The sequence below is a fragment of the Maniola hyperantus genome, chromosome 8, assembly GCF_902806685.2.
Source record: "Maniola hyperantus chromosome 8, iAphHyp1.2, whole genome shotgun sequence".
NCBI classification, from domain to species: domain Eukaryota; kingdom Metazoa; phylum Arthropoda; class Insecta; order Lepidoptera; family Nymphalidae; genus Maniola; species Maniola hyperantus.
Window position 1 is genome coordinate 14,216,363 of NC_048543.1, and position 24,455 is coordinate 14,240,817.

Genomic DNA, 24,455 nt, shown 5'->3' on the forward strand with positions numbered 1-24,455 from the left:
TTTTTTCTATTGCATTAGTCTTAAATCCAGTAAACATATCATACCGTCACACTGACATGGCCAGTCGGATAGGGCGTGGGTTACGTGAGGGAGACAGTTGACGTAAAAATCTTGAACTTGAAGTCACTGTTACCCTCACGAGTCGCATTTAAATAATTTCTTAGGTCTTATTTTACGATTTGCAACTCTATATACATTAAAATATTCCGTTTCTTCTTTTCAGAATTACCGTTAATGAAGATACAGAAAAAGGAACATCACTTCTTCAAATTGGTGGAATCAACGATGTTCTCAAAAAATATAATTTAGATTTTCACATAATATCCGGCAATGAGGGTGATGTGTTCGATGTTACTACAGAAGGAGCGTTGCTCCTTTTGAACAGATTGGATAGAGAAGTACAAGACTGCTATGCCCTTGGATTGGCTGCGATAGAACAAGGAAAGGTCCTGTCCTATAACCAAAATAAAACTTCGATAATGATTTTTGTAACTGTGACGGATGCTAATGATAATGCTCCAATGTTTTCTCTCACTGATTTCGAACTGACCATAAGCGAAGATGTCAAAATTGGTCATACGCTAACTCAACTCTCGGTCAGTGATGCGGATTTGTATGGAACTCCTAACTCTGCTATCATATTCAATATTACATCGGGAGACGATGAAAAATCATTTTACGTTCATCCATTCACTGGCATTTTAACTGTTAATCGGTCGTTAGATTATGACACAGGTAGAACTAAACAAAAGCTAATTATAGTGGCTTGTGATCAAGGCACACCATGTTTATGCAATGCAGTATACATAAATGTTGAAATCCTGGATGAAAATGATAATACGCCTACGTTCCCTGTAAGTGAATATTTCGAAACAATAGGAGAGAATGAACGAGTCGGGACATCGGTATTCACAGCAAGAGCCACAGACTTAGACAGAGGCAAATATGGAAAACTAAATTACTCCATAGTACCATTGTCCACCAATTACAATAGAAACGACGATTCCTGGAAAATGTTTCAAATGGACCCCGTATCTGGACTCGTAAATACGAACGCGGTCTTTGACTACGAACAAAAGAATAAATATGAGTTTTCGATTAAAGCCTCTGATTTAGGTGGAAAAAGTTCAACGGTGAAAGTAAGAATTGATATTGAAAGTCGTGATGAATTTTATCCGCAGTTTACTCAAAAGACGTATAATTTTGGTGTACCTAAATCAGGTTCTTTACCAGCGGGCTATGTTATAGGGCAAGCGACTGCAACTGATAGAGACAAGGGCATTGACGGTCGCATCGTATATCAATTATCGACTTCACATTCCTATTTCAAAATTAACAGAACAACTGGAGTTATTATTTTAAAGAAAAAAGTTGAGTCTGTTAAGAATTTATTTGGTGCTGATAAATCTATAAGCTTAGTTATCACGGCGAGCTCTGGAAGACAAGGTTCTTTGACAAACAAAACTGCTGTAGAAATACTACTCGACCCATTGGCAGTAGTTTCAGAAATTACAAATCATATGAATGATACATCTGTGGCACAAAGTAGTGGACTTTCCGACTGGGCATTAGGATTACTAATAGCATTTATATTCATAATTATAATATTTGCAGCGGCATTTTTATTCTTGCATATGAAAAATAAGAGGCACAAAAAAGGAAACAAACCAGGATTGAATTCTGAGGGCGTAGGAGCTACTAACAGCTATGTTGATCCCAGTGCTTTTGATACTATACCTATACGAAATACAGGTCCCGTGAATTCTGCTAATCAGTTTGCTCCTCCGAAATACGATGAAATACCGCCGTATGGGGCCCATACAGCAAGCTCCAATTCTGGTGCGGCCACGACTTCTGAACTGTCTGGATCTGATCAGTCTGGATCTAGTGGTCGTGGCTCAGCTGAAGATGGGGAAGATGGAGAAGATGAAGAAATAAGAATGATAAATGAGGGGCCATTACAAAGAGAAACGGGCATTCATAGACAAGCAAATGGGGTAGATGACGATAATCTTTCTGATGTTTCAGTCCATAATACTCAAGAGTACTTAGCGAGGTTGGGAATCGTAGACACTGGTACTGGCGGTGGAGCATCAACATCTTCCCGAAGATGTTCTGAGAATGTTGGTAACAAGGACACACTGTTACACCATGGTCCTATAGATTCTATGCATATTTTTGATGAAGAAGGTGCACACGAAAATGATATAACTAATTTAATATACGCCAAATTAAATGAAGTAACTGGAAGTGAGAGAGCAAGTAGCGCCGATGAAGCGAGTGCGGCAGTTGATAGAGCAATGGCTCTCGGAGCTTTCCCAAGTACATCGGGAGATAACAACGCTGTTCCAACTGCAGGACCATCTATGACAGGTAGTTTAAGTTCTATTGTACATTCAGAAGAAGAATTGACTGGCAGTTATAATTGGGATTACTTACTCGACTGGGGCCCACAGTATCAACCTTTAGCTCACGTATTCTCAGAGATCGCCCGCTTGAAGGATGATGCTGTGTCATTACAAAGTGGAAATAGTGCTGCCTCGAGTGCTAAGAGCAAAGGCACTTCGATATTAGGTGGTAAAAGTGTACCACCACCATTACTCACAACAGTTGCACCACGAAGTTGTCCAGCTCCATCTTTGTCTTGTAGGCAACCACAGCACCTGTTACCAAGATCACCTATAAGTCATGATGTTTCCGGCGGGTTTTCAGCCGCTGCTGCGATGTCACCATCATTTTCGCCTTCCTTATCGCCACTAGCAACTAGGTCACCTTCAATGTCACCATTAGTAGGACCAGGTCTTCCTCCTACCGCAGCTAATAGAAAGCCACCTCATTCCACAATGAGAATGTAATATTATGTAGTTTCTTTGTATTAATAATTATATTTGTACATAACTAGTGACGTGACTGTTTGCCTTTTAAGTATTGACTTAATAGTATTTATTGATTATACCGATGTAATCGGATTAGTTTCTATGTAATTTAACATCATTTTGTGCATGTTATCTGTATTTTACTTTCCTGGATATGCTCAAAGTGATTATAAGCGCTTATTACCGATTTTACGGTAAATGTAAATAGTGTCTTCATTCGGGTCATAACTTTAATTATTGTACATATTAGTTTGTATATTAATAGTGCCTTGTAAAGAATGAAATGAAGACTGCCATGTTATTATTATTTACAACACAAACAAATCAGCTTTACTGTAAGCTATAAGATTATTTTAGATACTGCAATTTTTATAAGCTTTACTTTGTAATCAGAATACTTGTTTTAATACCATAATTGCAATCAAATTCACAATGCAATGTTATGAATGCTATATTTAAGATTTTCTATGCCTCCTTGTCGTTATCAGAACAACTATTGTAATTATTATATATTTAGAAATATTTTATACTGTGATTTTCGTCTAAGTATCGAAAACGCCTGTTTTTACTACGTTTGAAATAATTTGAGACCAGTAAACTTTCTTAACATTTCATATTATGTAAATAAATTGTATATTCCAATGTCAAATTATTTCTGACGAAGTGATATCGTTGATTTGTAAATATTTTAATATTAAGATACAAAACGACTGTCTGAGATGATGTTTAGTGAAAAATAAATGAAATTGTAAAATTGATGAATGGTTTCATTTATTATATTCGATTAATATTCGTGACCTTATTTTAAGCATAGTTATCAACAAAGTTAGTTACCAAGTTTTGCTTAAACCATAAATATTACAGCCTCGATATAAGGAGACATAAAATGGATAAATTAATGAAACATTAAAATACTAATGAACCACATATCACAGATGGATCTAAAACTACGCAGTGATGGGATATCACAATACAATAATATAAAAAAGAGGATTTAACTTCGACATACAATTTGCCACATTTCCAAATTTAGCACCAATTCACCAATATGTTTGTTCTTTTTAAATATTGTTTATTATTCTTGTTAAGAATGAAGATGTTGATATAAATTTTTAATTCAAAAAAAAAATATAGTAGCTAGTTATATAATTCTAAAAAAATGTACAGACTAATAACTACATTGCCGAGTAGACAAAGGTTTAAAATAAAATCTAGCTGTGCTTTTCTATCCCTCTAAACACAACTATTGTGATGGTCTTATTCTAAAAATGCCTAAATAAAATATAAATAAACCTTCAGAATATTCCAATACACTCCAACAAACAATAACCGCTGGATAGGTACTGTAAGAAATCTATAATGATCTTAAAACAAATTAATATTCTATACAAATTTTAAAATTTTCCAGCAATATTGCTATAATTTGCAAGGTTCCATTTTTTATGAATATTTTTACTTGTAACCGTAAGTATAATATTATAACATTGAACCAAAGTGCTTTAATGATTCAAAATTAATTAAAAAAGTACGTGAATGAAATACTATAAAATTAGCCCTGTAATTGAAAATTAAAACTGGTTCAGTCATACAGATCCCGAACAACAAAATAGGAATATAATAATTAAACACTAACACTACTGGAAGTAGTAAAATTGTTTCACAGTTCCAAATGGGATCAAATATAATTTGAATACTGATATCAATATTTATAAAGATAGTTACGATATTATAGCTGTATTAGATCTTATAGCAAATAATGAAAAAAATAGTATGTGCATTAATAATATCCGTTTGGTATTAATAAAACTATTGCCTAATTATCTGTTTATTCTTCTAAACAAATAAAAGATTAATTTCACTATTCAAAGGCATGGTATTAACTCAACGAAAAATTCTTTTCTAATTCTATTTCATCGAGCCGTTTTGCTTAGATATTTTTTAGGTTCACGGTGATTACGCACTGCACTTCCATCATCCGAGTTCTATCCGTCATCCGTGAGAATACGTAATCTACGACATGATATGTCATAAGGTCCCATACAAAACAAAAACAAACGTATTTTCACGGACTTGGATCGGATGCAGTGCGTAACCGCCCTTAAGGGTACCTTTGACTTTCTTTAAAATCATCTGAATATATTATCGATTTGCCATGAGATTCTAATACTGCTTTACAAAATAATAAACTTATTTCAAAACAATGAGGCCCTATATTTTTGTATAGTATAGTTGCATTCTACATTGTATTAATACGGGTTTGGCACAGTCTATTACACATTTCAAATTTAAAGACCATCGCCTTCCAAAGGTCCTTCAACTCTTTTAAGAAACAAACTTTTATCGCTTGCAACAACTTTTTAAGGACCTCCATATAAGTATGTAAAAAAGCAACACCTATAACAGATAATTATCAATTTTTTAAGTCTCACGTTCCACTTTATAATATGGTCTTTAAGCTTGTAATGTATAGCATTCATAAAAATTGTTATAATATCAAAGGGTACACTAGTCATACTGGTGTCAGACTATATCCTATTGGTTTCATCGTGTAAATGCATATTAATAATAGCGTCATCTGATATAATTGATTTTTTTCCCGGGGTTACTATTCCTATTTCAACTTCGGTGTTTGATGTTGGCAGGCCATTGGGGAGGGTTGATGTGTCCTGGAAATTAAAAAAATCCGCGTTATTAATAAACACTTAAATAAAGTTAATCTGTTGGTAAATATGTATCATTGAGTAGATTAGGGTGACCGATCAATTGACAAAAAACAAATGACAAAGTTTCATTTCCCAAACAAATTTTGGCAAAATTATGAATCGTTTTATGATCGTTATAAAACTTATGTTTCTACAAATAATTCACTTGATAAAACAAATTACCAGACAAATTGTTATTTCATAAAATATCACAAATGATATTTTATGAAATAACAATGAATTTTATGAAAGGGTTTAATCGTGGGTTATTTCTTTTTTTCGCACCCAGAAAAAAGGAGCCCCATGATATTATTTCTGCGTTGCATAGGGGTTTGCATATGTATGCAAAACAGACTTTTTGTGTGTTTTTTGTTAATTAGTTATTTTATCAAATAATAAATTTATCATCTATTATTTTGTAAAATCGCGAATTTGAAAAACAAATTATTTGGTGAAATAATAAATTTTAAATGATATTTTACCATTCAGCAAACATATACAATAACAATAAAACATTTGTGAATAGAATATTTGTCAAAATATGATCTTTTGTAAAATGATATGTTTTGCGGTATACGACGTTTGTGATTTGATTAGTTTTTCAAAAGTTTTTGGTGAACTGATAATTTGTCATACGTTTTTTGTCATTCATTAGTGAACCGTAGATTAGAGTATGTAGACAGAGAAAGCCATAGATAATACCTAGTAAACTTGAGAGACTTGGTAGGTAAATGGAATTGCAGTATTCAGTAAGTATATCAGAAAGCATGCGCATAGAATTATTATTCTTGATATTGAAGTCTTTATTGAACTAGCTTAATTAATATGCTCGCGACTTCATCCGCGTGGACTACATAAATTTCAAACCTCCATTTAACCACCTTAGGGGTGGAATTTAAAAAAAACTTAGTGGATACCCACTCTTTACAAAGAACACACACATCCTCAAAATTTTGTGCCCTAATATAAGTCAGTCAGTCAGTCAGGACTATGAATTTTTTTATATACAGAATAGGTTTGAAATTTTTGAATTCCACCTTCTAGATTTCGGATGGATTATTTTATACCTTAGCCCACAGACAAAAGGAAAAATTAGAAACCAGATCGCTTAAAAATATCTTTCAAGATGCTTACCATAGATGCAGCATCACACGCCATTAGCTCGTTCTTGGACATTTTCTCGACGACTGCTGCTGCGTAACAATCACCAAGCATGTTGTTGGTTGTTCGTATGCGGTCACTGAAAGTATTAGGTATTTACCTAACGTTTTTGCTGTTTTGCTATACAAGTTTTGTAGGAGCTAAGGAATATAGTTTTTCAGACATTGACGACCTCTCTTCATGACCTAATCCATACTAATATTATAAATGCGAAAGTGTATCTGTCTGTCTTTTCTGTCTGTCTGCTAGTCTTTCACAGCACAATAGTTTAACCGATTTCAATGAAGTTGGGAACAGAGTTAATTTACATCCGTAAAATCAAAGAGTTCCCACAGGATTTAAAAAAAACTAAATTTACACGGACGAAGTCACGGGTTTTGTGGCCTATCCATGATAGTTCATGGATTTTTCATCGTTTAACCTGTCCACGACTATTGTTGATGTTGTCTACCAATTCTACCATGTGGCTAGGTAGGTAGTAGGTAGTAGTGGTAGACTAGGGCCAAAATCTTTATCACTCTGAGAGGAGACCCGTCCTCTGTTGTGAGCCGGCGATGGTTTGATCATGATGATGATGATGATGATTGTTAATGTGAGTGGATCAACGGACGAATTTTCTCTAATCAATAAGGCTGTAATAACTAATTTAATAACAGTACTCACACAAGCCAATCTACCGCGAAAAGTAACGACACGTCATGTGTAGGAGCATCCACTGCCGCAAGTACAACGAGCAGCAGCACCATTGCAGCAGACGGCACTGAAGCTGACGACACTGAAGCTGCCGTTGACGTTAAACTGGAAAGAACAGAGAAGAATTCTATTTTGAAAAGTTCAATCGAAAGCAGGGAAATAAAAATTGTATTTCTTTTAATTGTTCTTACGAGTAGATCCGGATCTACCCGTTAACTTGTATCAGATTGTAAAAATTAAAAGGTTCAATATGAATACTTACAATATAGTAGCCAACTGTGCGAATCCTAAATGCATACTGTTCATCTGACAGACGAACACGCTGGCTACAGCCAGGAACAAGGCAGTTCCATCCATGTTGATGTTGCAGCCGATTGGTAGCACGAACCGTGTGATGCGCGGATCTATTCGAAGGGGACCTTCCATTGCTCGGAATGTTACTGGCAAAGCTGCTGCCCTGGAAATTAACAAGCATAAGTTTCAATCCGTTTACATACATAGTATTTTAGCGGTCTGTGGGAAGAACTATTGAAAATCATCATCTTCATAAAAAGTCAAATTATTTATTCAGAATAGGTAACATGTTACGCTCACTGATGGTCAAAATGTTAATTTGTAAGATGATAATTATAGTGGTGATTATTACGTACTTATAACTAAAGCTACGAGGGTTCAAAAGTCTGAGATGAGCCCACCACAAACTCAGCCTCATTTCTCATCGCTCATGAGCTCATCGTCGTGCCAGCCCATTGATCATGGAAGGTGTCATGAGTCTCCTCTCGTTTAACTTGAGGAAATAGTCCAACACGCTGGTCAAGTGCGGATCGGCAGATAAGACAAAATATTATTTGCACGCAACTGGTTACGTAGAACTGGCGAAGGGTTTGCACACACCTTTGAGAACATTATGGAGAACTTTCATTCATGCAGGTTTCCTCGCGATGTTTTCCTTCATCGTTAAAATAAGTGTTTAGTTATTACTTAAAACGCACCGAAATACGAAAAAATTGAGGTGCGGGGCGTACCCGAGATTAAATTCCAGACCCCCTAACGTAAAAATGCGTTGTATCAAAAATTACTTTCCCATTTCTAATGCCCTGGTAAAAACTCTGTGCACATCACTGCTTGGCGCCCCAAAATATAGAGCCCATTTTCTTCAGCTTCGCAATTCTTTGAGCTTTATCTTTTAGGTACTTTGGTTTTCCTACAGTTTTACATGCACTACAAAAATAAACACAAATAAATATTGATTTTATTACAAACACTCACGTAGAAGCCGTCGCTGACGCGGTAAGCATGGCCTGAGATAGGCCCCAGTAGAACTTGTATGGGTTCCGCCTTAGGAATAAGAAGTAGATTAGCTGCATAACTATCAGCTGGTACAAAAATACACCCACCGTCACCGTGGCTATGAACCATGCTAGTTGCGACATCACTTGACCTGGAAAATATAACAAATCATTAAACAACCCTTCTCTATACTTTAAAAGGCTATCAGTGAATTAAAACAAGAAGATAAAAGTCACGTAGAATTAAATCTAGAAAGTAAAGTACCTAAAATTCAATCTATACAAATATAAAAGGAAAAGCTGACTGACTTATCTACCAACGCACAGATCAAACTACTGGACGGATCGGGCTTAAATTTGACATGCAGGCTATTATGACATAGACATCCGCTAAGAAAGTATTTTTGAAAATTTTACTCCCAAGTGGCTAATATATGGGTTTGAAATTTATGTAGTCTACGCGGACGAAGTCGCGAGCATAAGCTAGTTTTGAATTAGAATGATAAATCAACGATTAAAGAAATAACAAATGTTATAAGAAATAAAGACAAAATAAGAGTAAATAAGACACAACGAAAAGATAAGAATAGTTAAATTTGTAAATGAAAAAAATTGTACAGAGAAAGCAGTAGTATTGTAGTAAATATAGATACTTTGGAAAGTTCTAGAGAGGAGACCGCAAACAAAGATAGTGTTGGGTACCCTCCAGTGAGACATAAAGAGGATGGCAGGATGTAGCTGGATGAGGAAGGCTCAGAACTGGGTGTGGTGGTGCTCTTTTCCGGTTCTAACCTCCACGGTATTCCACTGCTCAACATAGACCTTTTCTATGTTGAGCACAATGGACATCCACACGTTGAAACGAAATTCGAACGAATACCTATTTCGTTGTTAGCGGAATAGGTACACGTACAGTGTTATATTATTGAATGCCTTTGGGTATAACTTACCAACGTTGTTTACTCCTAAGATCTTCCCAGCAATCACACTGCTGACTCCGACGGGAGTAAACCACATCACACCTGTGACCATCTTCATTATAACTTCAAAAATAGCTTGGAAGAAGTCAATAACCACTTTGCCTTTCGGTCCGAGCGTGCCTAATAAGCTGCCAAAAATTAGGCAAAAGAACACTAGACCTAAAGTATTGGTCCCTGATCTGAAATCAAGAAAAAGTACATTTTTACTGGAATTGCATTGTCTTTTATTCTGATCTAACTTCAACAAACAAGGATATTTTCTTTTAGACTTGTTACTTTTTTAAATCAAAGGACTGTCTGGTCATTACTTATATTAGAACGTGCATCGGCTTAAATCGGTGATCATTTTTTACAAAATACTATACCTTAACCAAACCTCAATCTAAGATCACAATAAGACTCTTGCATGTCAAGGTAGGTAGCCTAACTCCTATTTTTTTAATCTAAGTACTAGGTAGGCTGATGACATACCTGTATCGTATTTCCCGAACTAAAACAACTGGGACACTGTCATTCGTCACATTTGCATTTGAGAATAACGTTTTTGGTTCTGTATACACCGTATGAGCTTGTTGGAATGCCGCTTGCACTATGTTGTCAGGAAACATATTTCTGGAATAATCAAATTATCTAAAAATAATTTTATGATGATAATAAGGAGCATATTCACATGGATTTAAGCAAAACAAATTCAATATAATTGGCAGGTCTCTATGGTGATTTTTCAAAAGTTTAATTTGTTAAAAGTTACAGCAGGCGATGGAGAGAGCTATACCACTAGGTAATCACATCAAAAATAAGGAGAACCGTAGGAGAACCAGAGTAATTTGAGAAGTGGCAATGTGCAGGGATCATAGTTTGGGAAACCGATAGACGTTGGGGTCCCAAAGGACTAGAATGGCAATGTCGTACCGGAAACTGCAGCGTTGGAAGACTCGCCTGTAGATGGACAGATAACATCAGATGAGTCGCATAAGAGCTGCTGGATTCAGGCGGTACAAGACATTGGCGCGTGGAAGTCCCTACCTGATCTATATCCAGCAGTGGACATCTGTTAGTTGATAATGATGATAACGACTCATAATCATCATGATCATAGGTCTCTTAGGGACTTCCACACGCCACAGTCTTGCACCGCCTGAATCCAGCGGTTCTTGCAGCGGCGTCCGATTAATAGTTACTAAAAGCTAACTTACCGACCAATATCGAGAAGACTGTCCAGAATTTTATGGTCCCGTTTATTTTCGACGATAATATTCAAGTCTTCCTTTAATTCAGGTTTTCCAGGGTGAATCATCATAGCCAATAGGATCCCGAGGAATGCATTAAACATGGAGGTCAGGATAAAGTACAGTAAGGTTCTGACTGCAATTTTGCCGCTCATCTTCGCATTAAGGCTCGCGGAACCCGCTATAAGGCTAGCGATGATTAAAGGCAAAATCATAAGCTTTAACAATCTCATAAATAACTCTCCCGGATATGATATCACCATACGAGCGTCTGGGCCTAGTTGATAAGGACGAAGACCGAATCCTTAAAAAGAGAAAACTTAAATTAATTAATAAATCAGTCAGGTGCTAGTCGGACTCGGACCCAAAGGGTTCCTTACTATCGTACAAACTTAAGTAACTTTTTAATTTTTTAAATTTGAAATTTGTATTATTTTTTGTTATAGCGACAATAAAAATACACACAGTGAAAAAGGGTTTGAACATTTTACCATGCATACCCACATGTTCACAATTTTTTAATGAAAATAACGTACATAACGGCCATAGGTATATAAAATTTAAATAGCCCTTCAGTAATATTATTAAAATACATTAGTGAAATTGTTTTATTTGTTTGTGACACAGTAATTTTTTTTCAATAGTAAAAAAGTATATCAATTAAAATAAATTTAATATTTCTATAATATAGGTTTTTAATATTTCTTTAATATTAATTTAATATTTCTATTAAAATTAGGTTAATATATTTACCAATTGCGATCCCTGCAAGCACGCCAGCCAAAGTAATAACAAGCAATGTGTTGTCTATAAACCATTTTTTCACGCCAGTATGGTCCACGGGAGCCGACCGGTCTTCGGTAGTCTTAGGGCCCCTGTCCCCTGGGCCCATCTTCACGAACAGGTATTCTGAAAAACGTTCACCTTTCTCCATTACAGGCACAGTTCTGCGCCTCAGCCCAGGTCGCTGGACTTAATTAGGTAACCCTCTTTTCTGTTTCCCCTCAACTTTATTCCGATCTGTTTCGACCTTAATTATTAATTTCACGATTTGAATTCCACGTAAATTTTATTTTCTCATTTTTGGTTCATTACTGAACGTTTTTCGTTACAATTAATTAATTTTAACGATTCTTTCTCCTGTATTTCGATCGATATTATTAAGATGCACTTGCATTCAATGCAATGCTACCTCTTGTTCTATTTTACAAAATATATACTTCCATTGCACTCCCATCCCTTGCACTTAGAAATATTCACGTAAGTATCTCTAAGTTCCCTGTCCATGTCGTTCTTTCATAACTACCGCTTGATTTTATAGTTTTAAACCAGCAGTGGAAAGAAAATGTGTACACTGAGTTTACATTCGACAAGTTTTGTGGTAAAATTTTGAAGCCTTTTCTGAAGTATGCGCGCGCATGCATCGATTACCACCCATTTCAGTTAGATGTTTATTATCATATTTCTTTACGTATATTATTAAATTACGAGCATTACGTCTTTATGTCACACCATAGAGGATTACATTCTTTTCCACATAATTCGAAGCCAATCATGTTAGGCTAAGAAAACACCCACATTGATTTGGGCATGCGCAGTTGCTCTTAATAACGAAAGAGTTTATTGTGATGGTATAATAATAAGAACTATGCTTTTGTTGTTCCTGTTATTTGATATTTTCTGTTACTTTACTTTAATTTTTTTTGTTGCTTCTGTTATTTTATTGTTTGTTGTTTTTTTTTAAATATGATAAAAATGAGAAAAATAAATAAATGAGAGAAAATAGAACTATGCTCTTATTGTAGATAGTTACAATTAGACTAATATCTAAAAATTCATCGTCACATAGTCTTTCATGGTCTTTCATCGCGACAAAATCTCGTAGGTATTTGTTTAAATTACTTACTTATGATCAAAATCATCAGTAATCAGTATCATAGATCATCAGTAATTTACACAAATACCTACGAGATGGTGCTCACGACTTAATCCGCGTGGATTAAGGATTTCAAAAACCCCATGGGAACTCTGATTTTCTGGGATAAAAGTATTCAGGATGCAAGCTACCTGTGTACCTACTAGTTTTCTACAATGCCTGCAACTTAAGCCATGTGGTTTTAGGTTTCTTTTAAATCCCGTGGGAACTCTTTCATTTTCTGGGACCAAATGTAGCATATGTCCCTTCGCCGACGAGATGCAAGATAACAATTTCGTCAAAATCTCTTGAATAAATGGGTCTTAAAAAGCTAGCAGACAATAAAAAGTCATCATCATCAACCCATTACCAGCCCACTACTGAGCACAGGTCTCCTCTAAGAGTGAGAAGGGTTTAGACTTCCACGCTGGCCCAGTGCGGACTGACAGACAGTAAAATGTAATAAGTAGTAAAGTAATAGACGCAAGCCTAAAAGATTAGCTTACTTATTAAAACCTAATAAATAAATAATTAGAAGCCATAAAATACATATTATAGGTACTTAAGTATATATTAAGAAGAGATGGTTTATAATACAATGTGGCTAATTCCGTTGTACGCAATCTCTAAACCAAACTAAAATGACACATCTAAATCTATTGCTATCTCTTTAATAATGTTGCTTGCGGAAAAGGATGACACTAGATTTAGACCTATTAATTTAGTTTAGTTTAGAGATTGTGTACAAGAGAATCGGCCCCATTATCTTAGATTGATAGACATTTTGGCTTATCCATAAATAATTATTCTCGGATAGTAATTTGTCTCATTCGATGACACCTGTAGAAGTGTAGAAGTCGGAACATTTGGTGGACATCAATAATAATTTATGAGAGCTAAATTTTTGCAGTCGTCAATTGAATCTTTATCTTTATATACTTTTATTAAACTAGCTGCCCTGGCGAACTTTGTTCCGCCTAAAGGTTCGTACGCACCTGAGCGGCGCGGCGCGGCGCTTCAGTCCGACTGCAGAACGCGTCACCTCAGGCCGCTCGACGGTGCCTACCGCACTACAACTTCAGTACGCGGCACCTCGCGTCACTTGCGCGTCACTTTTATACCCGTTCGCGAACGAGCGCGAAGCGCCGTGCCGCGCCGCTGGGTATGTCGCACTAGCGTCACTGCACTGCGTGTCGCTTCGCTGCGCTTCAAAATATTCTCTCCAGCCGTGCCGCGCGGCAACGCGCGGTGAAGCGCTGTGCAGCGCCGCTCTAGTGCGATATGCGCCATACAAAATGATAGAAATGATATTTTGACGCTCTGTGCCGCGACGTGCAGCTCGCTGAAGCGCCGCGCCGCGCCGCTCAGGTGCGTACGAACCTTAACAGTCGATTCTTTTTTTTTAAATTTTACATAGTATACGGAACTCTCTACGTTAGACACTCACGTGGCGATATTTTATTAAAAGTTTGTTGTGATCTTCTTCTCAAACCAAGGCACGTTTATAACCTTTGTAAGTTTAACTTTATGTTACATTCAACAACTGACAATCAAAAATACAGTACCTATTACCTACTTTGAATAAATTTCACCGAACACGAACACACGGTACACGTATTTCATAGGTGTGGACGTGGTTTTATATCAAAGTCCAATCCATTGATTACATAGTAGGTACATAATGAACTCTCGAAGTTAGACACTGTCACGTGGCGACATTTTATTAAAAGTTTGTTGTGATCTTCTTCTCTAACCAAGGCATGTTTATAACCTTTGTTAGTTTAGTTGTATGTTACATTCAACAATTTGACAATCAAAAATGTAAGCACAGTATTACCTACTTTGAATAAATTTCACCGAACACGAACACACGGTAGGTACATGTATTTCATTGGTGTGTACGTGGTTTTATATCAAAGTCCAATTCATTGATTACATAGTATACGGAACTCTTTACATTAGACACTCACGTGGCGATATTTTATTAAAAGTTTGTTGTGATCTTCTACTCAAACCAAAGCATATTAACCTTTTAAGTTTAGTTTTATGTTACACTAGCTTGTGCTCGCGACTTCGTAGTCGACTACACAAAATTTTGAACCTATTTCACCCCCTCAAGAGTTGAATTTTCAAAAATCCTTTCTTAGCGGATGCCTACGTCATAATAGCTATCTGCATGTCAAATTTCAACACGATCCGTCCAGTAGTTTGAGCTGTGCGTTGATAGATCAGTCAGTCAGTCAGTCAGTCACCATTTCTTTTTATATATTTAGATTCAATAACTGACAATCAAAAATATACAGTATTACCTACTTTGAATAAATTTCACCGAACACGAACACACAATGTAGATACACGTATTTTCCTAAGTGTGGACGTGGTTTTATATCAATGTCCAATCTATTGATTACATAGTATACGGAACTCTCTACGTTAGACACTGTCACGTGGCGACATTTTATTAAAAAGTAATAAAGAACTCGACCGACGCGCACACGTGCTGAAATTTAGGGTATTATTAAACAAACTAACATTATTAATAGTGTAACATTATTTTTCACCGCCAGTGTCAATGGTAATGCCAAGATTCTGTTTTATTTATAAACTAACGTTGGCATCCCTAATAGTATCATTGATCTTTAGGATATTTTGCTACGGTTTCAGATTTTGTGAAATTTTGAAAAAATAACTTAAGCTTTTATAAAACGTCGTGTCCCAAAAGCTGATCCACGCGTCTGGTGACCCAAGAGCTGGTGCTTATTTTGCTCAACGGTTGAGCCTTGCCGTTCAGAGAGGTAACAGCGCCAGTGTTTTGGGCATAATGCCCATAAATGACCATTTGGACGGCGTACATTTTTTGTAAATATAATTTTTTTGTGATAAGTTTTTTCTGTATGTATATACTATGTATAGTTTTCTTTTGTATTGAAATAAATAAATGTACAAAATAACTCATTACTATTTTAGACTTTTTCTGTATTGGGGTTAACGACTTCACTTGCTCTCCGAGACTTGGAGGAATGATAAAAATCCAGAGTACTTATCCAACTACCAATTTTTGAAGACATTTTGAAGTTGAGAAAAATATTTATTGAAGGAACTTACCTAGTATTCGCCTAATTTTGATGTTCTATTAAACCACACTATTTAAACAGTTTGATAATTTAAAAAAACTGCTTGTTTGAATAAAAATTACAGAAATAAATTACAAAACGCACTTGTACTTAAATATAGAACGATTACAGAAAAGATCAAACATTACAGAAATAAATGAAAGTTTTTTGTTTGTGACACTGCGCTAATTTTTAATTCATCAATTGAAAAATCAAAATGATTCAACTTTGTTTTTATTTATTTATATAAATTTATTTTTGTTTATTGATACTGACGCTGAATGAGAGAACCTGCACACGCGTGCAATGGTTTACTGCACGTGATTGCAGGGCCATACCTTTACTAATAAGTAGTTGAAAGTAATAGTAGTCCACTAGTTGTACTTGTACCACTATTTTAGTTTATTCACATCGTTGAACTCAATTAGTACTACAAGGGCTATTTCAAACGAAAAAACGATATTCTAAAAAAAAACCAGCCAAGTGCGAGTCAGGTTCGCGCACCGAGGGTTCTGTAATACTGTCGTATTTTTTCGACATTTTGCACGATACTTCAAAAACTATGATGCATAAAAAATAAATAAAAATCTGTTTTACAATGCACTGGTGAAGACCTTTCATATGATACCCCACTTGATATAGTTATCTTACTTTGAAATTGAAGATACTAATTATTAGTTCATGACCACAATTTAATTTTTTTTTGTGATGTAAACAAATTCACGTTTTTCAGATTTTTTCCCCTAATGTCAGTCCCCTAATATAAGACCTACCTACCTGCCAAATTTCATGATTCTAGGTCAACGGGAAGTACCCTGTAGGTTTCTTGACAGACCGACAGACAGACAGACAAGAAAGTGATCCTATGAGGGTTCCGTTTCTTCTTTTGAGGTATGGAACCATAAAAACACTATTTCCTAAAAAATTATCCAGTTTGTATACTTTTAAAGAACAAATTTTAAAACTAATAACTTCAGGAATGGAAAGTATTTTCATTAAACAACGACTTGTACCTAAGTACTTAGTCTACTGCATGCCGTTTTAAAACTAAAATTAAAAATAAATAAATGAGAGCATCAACCATTTATTAGAGGTCAATGACTAGTAGCGTATGTTAATAAATTCGATTTAAAATATTACTCACCCTTAATTGGTTTAATTTTGAAAGATTTTTAAACACCCACGGAGAACAAAAACCCACCCACGGAACCCACGAAAAAGGGTAGGTATAACCTCTCTTCAAACAAACCAAAATGTTGACTAAACGCTTCGAATTACATAGAGCACTCGTAATTACAGAAAAAAATTAAAAATTACAGAAAAAAATATTCTTCCACGTATTTAACTTTTCTTCTGTTGGTTTTAATACTAAAGTTGCCGATGATGAAAATTTTTGTCATTGAGATTTTTTATTTTATTTTTTTAATGGAAGAGCGTTGCCTAGCGGGTGCAATCGGTGACTGCACGTATTTGCAGGGACAAGGCTATTTTAATCACAGTGCATTCCTTATATTGGTATTTTATTATGGTTATTGGTAGGCATTTATACCAATTTGATCCATTAAGAAAGGCACGCGAGTAAATCATCGATTCGATCGAAGAAATTGATCACAATCGCAGGGCAATTTCTTTTAGATCTCTTTCTTTTAAAACAAAAGCATGGAAATGAATTCTCGACTCTAGTATCATAAGGTCGGATGTGTACTTCCGACCAAACTCACTTTTTTACATAAAGGTAATGAGCATTTCGGGCTCTTTCTGCCAAGCTGACACCAGTATTTCTATCTCTTTTCGTTGCAAAGATAAATACATGCATAATGTCGTATCTGAACACATTCTAAAAATTTGGAGAACCATAATTATATTTTTTGACTTGCGTATGTATGCACCAAAGCAATGGAGAAAAATTATAGGTGTATTTTGAGTTCGACCATTATGCTACGAAATAAGTTTATTTGTCATACTAGCTGGTACTGCAGTTACGCACTTCTGCTTCTAAAATATGTAATAATTTTGTTAGGTAAAATCACAACAGATGTTATGCTTCGAATTTTTTGTATTAATATTTGGACTGTGAATCATTTAAGACTTTTTGCCTTGTAATATAAATAATTTTGCAATAAAATTCATGGAAGTAAGTTGAAATAAAGCTTTTTGTTTGTGACTACATTAAAGTTGATGTGATTAATAGGTAAGAGATCCATCCTATTTCACCAAAATTTTGGACTAAACTGCGGGAAAAAAGTAAAGAGCCAGAATAAAGCTGAAGAAATTTTGAAAATGTAGACTAGAAAATCTTTTAGGACCACGAAAATTACACCATGGAAATCTAAACATATATTATAATAATACCCCACTAAGCAAAAACCGTGCATTTATGGTGTTTTTTATGAATCATAGTTCAAATCATCAGTTCAAAAATTTATTGCACTAGTTTTTAAGGTAGCCTTAAAAAATGAGAGTACCTAATCAATTTTTTTCTTCTTTGCCCGTCTTATAATCGACCGAATTTGATATTAATCGAGAGCAGAAATTATAAGGCACCTACAATATGTGATGATAGTGATTCTAACGAAACATTCCTAACTATAGGAAGCTTTAGATTATGTTAATTTAAATATATATGTAGTATAAATTAATTTATTAATTAAACAACTAATAAAAGTGAAAGTAAAAAAATAAAAAAACTTAACTAAAACACGAAAGAAACAGTTTAAAAAAGTATCTGTTAAAAAAAACAGTCGAAACAGAAGCAATGGAATTTTCAAAAAGCAGAAAGTATTTTTTTTATTACAAAAGTGGCAATGCCAGATTTGACTAACAGTAAATCCTTATACCTGCGTAGTTTCTGCACCTTAAAAACGATTCATGATGCTACCAGCAGTGTTGCTACTTTAATGTAGTCTGAAAACATCAGCTGCAGCGAAAGGAATAAAACAGTATCTTGTCTTATTTCATTAATCTACTAGAGAAGAAACAAAGTAGTCTCGAAATTGTTAAAGAATTGACTTTGCGGTCTGATATTTGTGTCGGTCATAATCGGAGCATGATAATCGTTATGGCTTACTTATGATTATTATAAGGATTACCACACTAAAAGGTAATAAATCACAAGCTTTATGCTAAAATGCAACATGTACCTACGTGGAGTAAGATGTAATCCATGCACAAATAGAAAAAAGGGAACAGCTGAAAACAATGCAGATTACTAAACTAAGAGATTGGTCACAGTTTACAAGAACATGCGAAGGAAACAAAACTTTTGATAAGTTTGATTTGGCACTACAACATATTTTTAAAGACCACATCCCTTCACAAAGGTGATATATCAGGACCGTTTGTTATATCAAAAAAAAAAATAAGAACGGCGGGGATTTTCAGATTTCGGAATATATTACCTGGCTACAACTAACGCAATAATGCTGGGTGTTATTATTTTATAAAAACTACTTTAAAGAAGACTTTTTTGTATTTCATTAGTAAGTTATAGGTACATATAAACTTAAAATTCTTCCCCGCTTTCGCCCAATATACGACATAATGAGAAACCATTATCCACTATACAATATAACCAATTTTTGCAGTAGGTACCTGCTGACCTCCATTCTTACTTTACGTACCTAATAATTATAAGGAAAATCAGGCTATGTTGGCATGTTTTAGATTTCTATATTGATGTAACCGCAATGTATGCAATTCCACAAAAAATTTTTGGCCCACTGTAGGTTTCTAATTACTTTGTATTTTTTTTTTTCCAATTTTTGGCCGTTGTTTTTAATTAATGGGCTTTATTTGAGAATTTGTAAATGTTATTTTCATTCATTCAGAAGTCACAAGGTTTACACGGATGCAATGGTCAGACTATCGGGCGAATGCAATTATTATGTTTCAGATCTAACTAATCAGTTTCAGAAAAATCAGATAGGTACATTATTGCTATCTCACAAAACTCCTAAATAATTTTTGTGAGATAACTACTGTGATCTTTTGTCCGAATATTACTTATGTATAATCAGTTAAGACGTATTATGAAATATTAAGTAATAGATCCGACTTTTATTTCAAATTTGTAATAGTAAAAATTGCAGCCATAAAGTCGGTTTACAACTTATGCACACAATTTTTTAGCACAGTTACGAATATTACCAGCATAAAGTCGCATATCGTCCATTTTGAAGAAATTGTGAGTTTATATTTTATTTATTAATGATAAAGTATTTCTAGTAATTGTTAATGATAGATACAGTTAAGTGTTAAATATTACAAAAACAACTGAAATTGTATCTCTAGTAGTTTAGAAATTATGACCCGATTTCCCTAGCATTTTTGTTTTGGCTCTCCTGAAAAGTAGCAAAAATCCACATCCGACCTTATGATACTAGAGTCGAGAATTATTACTCTTACTTTTAGTTCATAATGAGTTGGCATACAATAACAAAAATAATTTATATACTCGGCAGAGTTAAAAACCTAATTTCACATAGAAAAAGTTGCGGGCATCATCAATTTAGTACAGAGATCTTGCATCCCATCCAAGGATATATCTAGTAGACTAAAAATCTAAGAATTCCTTTGGGATTTCTAAAACCTAAATCCACGCGGAAGAAGTCGCGGGCGTTTTCTCTGCTGAGGGGCTTCAGCTGTGGCTAGTTACCACCTTACCGGCAAAGTCGTGCCGCCAAGGGATTTAGCGTTCCGGGACGAAGCCGTTTTTCGTCTCACGTATCTCGTCGCCCGACTGGTGTGTCGACTGTCGATCCGGGGTCCTTATTCAGAGGGACTCAGGTTCGCGATCGCGTCGATATTAGTAACACACATTCTGTAAGATTTCAGCACCTACTCTACCTATTACGATTCATGAGCTTAGGCTTAGTAATAGGCAATTAGGCACCCATTTTTAATTTTAATATAAATTTTCCTTAACTACGCCATCTATAGCATTATTCTGGAGATTGGGAGCTAAGTGATTCATAGAGCAACCTCGGCCTAATCGCGTAATACGTTATTCATATTTTGGTGACTGAGAGATGGCATCTTTTGTGTTAGTTCAGGAAATTTTCCCTAGATGACGCTTTAACAAAACGTAACTTCTTGTAATTATTATTCTTTATTATTGTAAAATAAAAAGAAGTTAAGTACGCGGCAGAAAATAAAGTACATCGGTCATCGACCTTTAGAAAATAGCGGTTTTGTAGAGCATTGTCGCTGTCGTTGAGACCGACAAAACGTCACATAGGTATGAGTGACAGAGATAACGCTCTACAAAGCCAGAATCTCATTCTAAAGGTCGATGTTCATTATGTTCTGCCGCGTAATGTACCAATTTCAATTATTTATTTTTATCATGCACTGTCCATTTTAGGACAAATCGTAATCCATGCTAATAATTATAATTGCTAAATTGTAAATATAAATATTAAGTTTGTTTGTCTGTCTGTGTCTGCAATTTCAGGGCCCATCCGTTAAACCGACCGTAGGCGGCCATGGGCTACTTTATATTCCGCAAGATCCACGGGATTTTTCAAAAAAACTAAATCCGGTCTGACAAGCACGCACACTTACACATTGTGTAAGTGTGCGTGCATATAAAATAAAAAAAATAAAAAAAATCATTTTATTTCAGGTCTGGGACCCGTATAAAAACATGTTGATAATTAAAAATTAAAATGTGTATAAACAGTATTTAGTAAAAATCATTTTAAAAAAATGAATTAAACTGTACCTTGTAATGAGTAAAACTGTACCTTCCTAGCAATAAAAAAAATACATGATGCCAAAATAGTCTTATAGGTACCTATGTAGTATGTAGGTACTTATAACTCCTACCTATTGTTTCTTGCAAACGGCAGATTATGCTTTTGCTTTTGGATTGGAATTTGTAACAATACTTATAATTCCAGTAAAATCCCGCTTAGAGCCCAAACGTAATAGGATGAAAACCCGCCAAGTGCGAGCCAGACTCGCGCACCGAGGGTTCCGTACTGCAGTCGTATTTTTTTGACATTTTGCACGATAAATCAAAATGCATAAAAATGTTTTAGAATGCACGGTAAAGCCCTCTCTATTATGATACCCCACTTAGTATAGTTTTCTACTATTGAAAATTGAAAATGCTAATTATTTTGTGTTATTTTACCACAATTTTTTTTTTTTGTGTGATGTAACCACAAATTCACGGTTTTCAGATTTTTCCCCTAATGTCTGTTATAAGATCTACCTACCTGCCAAATTTCATGATTCTAGATCAACGGGAAGTACCCTGTAGGTTTCTTGACAGACAGACGGACAGACAGACAGACAGAAAGACAGACAACAAAGTGATCCTATAAGTGTTCCGGTTTTCCTTTTGAGGTACGGAACCCTAAAAAACGTTAATCCATCAGGAAAGAGATTTTCAAATAATTCACAAGAGTAAAGTCTATATCGATTTGCCTGTCGCCACACCTAGTGAGGATTTTTGAAGAGCGTTTTTTTTATAATTTGAAAAAAAAATCTGACAATCCATAAAATGGAAAAGTGTGTCTAGGTGTCCATTTGTCTGTCTGCTAGTTTTTCACGGCCCATCCGTTTAACTGATTTTGATGAAATTTGGTATAGAGTTAGGTTGCATCCCGGGGAAGGACATAGATTACCTACTTTTGATCCCGGAAAATCAAAGAGTTCCCACGGGATTTTAAACGTCCACGCGGACGAAGTCACGGACATAATCTCGTTGAAAATAAATGACTTACGTGTAATGTGTTTTCATTTATTGGTTCCATTTTCACCTACATGACCACACGTTTTTAACTAAGCACGATGACACACTCACCGGAATTTACGTCCGGAATAATCTAATCCGGACAGCGCAAATTTTGAATGAAGTAAGTAATATTATGAGCCGAAAAGTGCGCCGTTGCAAGACCCCCCACTAGCACACAGCTGACATCCAACGAGTCACTGAATTCAAGACCATGGCGTGTGGAAATCCCTACAAGAGACCTATGACCAGTTGTGGACATCTATCTGTTGACGATGATGATGATAGTGATGAATATAAGCGTTGACACACGAAAAGCGAAAATGTGTTGTCACTTCATATAAATTAGTGCTGTAAATAGTAGTGGAATATGGAATATGCCGCCGGAAATTCCGGCGAGCGTGTCATCACACTGCCACTTGATCACTATTCGCTATTACACTATGATATACCAAAAAACTAGGATTTAAGTCTCTGTAAAAAATATGAAATTTTTGTTGTGTAGGTAGTAGTTATTTCCACTGGTAATGTGGACTTTCGAACAGTATCCTTTTATTTTATCACTGCGGCATAGTAATCATATCTACCGACCTATCACTGAGATCGTCCCCGAACCGAATGCAATGTCGATAGGGGCATACACAGACAATACAGTACTGACGCGCGTATAACGCTCACGAATTTGCCATAGGATTTATTTTATATTCTGATACAAGTTAGCCCCTGTCTGCGATCTCACCTGGTAGTAAGTGATGATGCAGTCTAAGGTGGAAACGGGCTAACTTGTAAGCAGTGGCGTGCAGGTCATAGAGGCATAAATGCACTGCTTACCCCAGTTGTAATAGCTCAATGCATATTTTTCATTATGACCTGCCAGTAAACAGGTTCCTACCTAACTAATGCCTACCCTGGCTTCAAAGTCTGTGCACGCCACTGCTTGTAAGGTATGGAAGTTTCATTAAATCGTATACTAAGTATCTTGAAGTGGTATTTTACCACGACTTGGTCCATGATTTATTTTGGGCTTTCCACTTAGTAGGTAAGTACTACAAGGTAAGTAACTACGTAGATTTGAAAAATAAACATAAAAATGGTACAATCGTAAAATCTAAGCGAGAGCGTGGCGAGCGCGAAAAATCTTTTCAATGAAATATGAATAACTTTGTATATATATCGGCGCAACATCATATTAAACTCGAGTTATTTGATGATGTGTAACTCTTAAAATAATTACAATGATTTAAATAATAGTGACAATATCAATTAAGTTTTCCAAATCAAAAGTTACGGTTTTGATTGTTTTAAATTAAAGTTAAAGTTAAATTATAATTATTCAGTTAAGTTAAAATGATTAATTATTTGTTGTAAATAGGTGCGCAGCAAGTTAAACAATAATTAATTGAAATGATTTTCGTTACATTCATTATCTGATTCATCCCCTCTCGATTTTGCTATAAATACGAGTGTTTGTTGCCGCGCGCCTCATTACGGCTTGAGCAGCCGAACAGTACAGAGCTCTTATTATTGTTACGCTGTTACTTTATAGAAATGTTCAATAAAAGAATTATTTTGAAGAAATTATAGTTTGAATACTGTTACCATGCAGAGTGATGATAATAGTGAACCGAATGATGTCAGCAATGCTGACATCATTATTTTTAAAAACACTTCGGTGTCGGTTCCTCCGTCATCAGAAGTGGGATCACATGCCACTTCCGCTCAACAACAGCCTGATGCTACAACACGAATGGAACTGCA

The 24,455-nt window shown here is 35.3% G+C and overlaps 2 protein-coding genes across 5 annotated transcripts in view; one reads left to right on the top strand and one right to left on the bottom strand.

Moving 5' to 3' along the window:
- The window catches only part of ds (dachsous cadherin-related 1), a 428,813-nt gene extending 425,179 nt beyond the window's left edge, over positions 1 to 3,634 (top strand). Inside the window, exon 15 of the mRNA XM_069500114.1 lies at positions 224 to 3,634. Coding sequence (XP_069356215.1) covers positions 224 to 2,855 — 2,632 coding nt within the window. The 3' untranslated portion in view covers positions 2,856 to 3,634. The remainder of the gene's footprint in view (positions 1 to 223) is intronic.
- Eaat2 (Excitatory amino acid transporter 2) lies at positions 3,631 to 23,219 on the bottom strand. Of its 4 annotated transcripts, none has more exons than XM_034971394.2 (10): positions 22,690 to 23,219; positions 11,684 to 11,839; positions 10,898 to 11,234; positions 10,173 to 10,313; positions 9,672 to 9,880; positions 8,702 to 8,873; positions 7,695 to 7,889; positions 7,403 to 7,537; positions 6,713 to 6,818; positions 3,631 to 5,542 (listed from the first exon to the last, which is right to left on the bottom strand). In XM_034971394.2, exons 2-10 carry the CDS (start codon positions 11,820 to 11,822, stop codon positions 5,402 to 5,404), a joined length of 1,575 nt encoding a protein of 524 aa, XP_034827285.1. In that variant the 5' UTR covers positions 11,823 to 11,839; positions 22,690 to 23,219; the 3' UTR covers positions 3,631 to 5,401. The 4 variants fall into 4 exon arrangements, with proteins under 4 accessions (XP_034827285.1, XP_034827284.1, XP_069356231.1 ...); XM_034971393.2 differs by lacking the exon at positions 22,690 to 23,219 and adding an exon at positions 17,103 to 17,415; XM_069500130.1 differs by lacking the exon at positions 22,690 to 23,219 and adding an exon at positions 15,951 to 15,969.
- Positions 23,220 to 24,455: the final 1,236 nt, after the last annotated feature.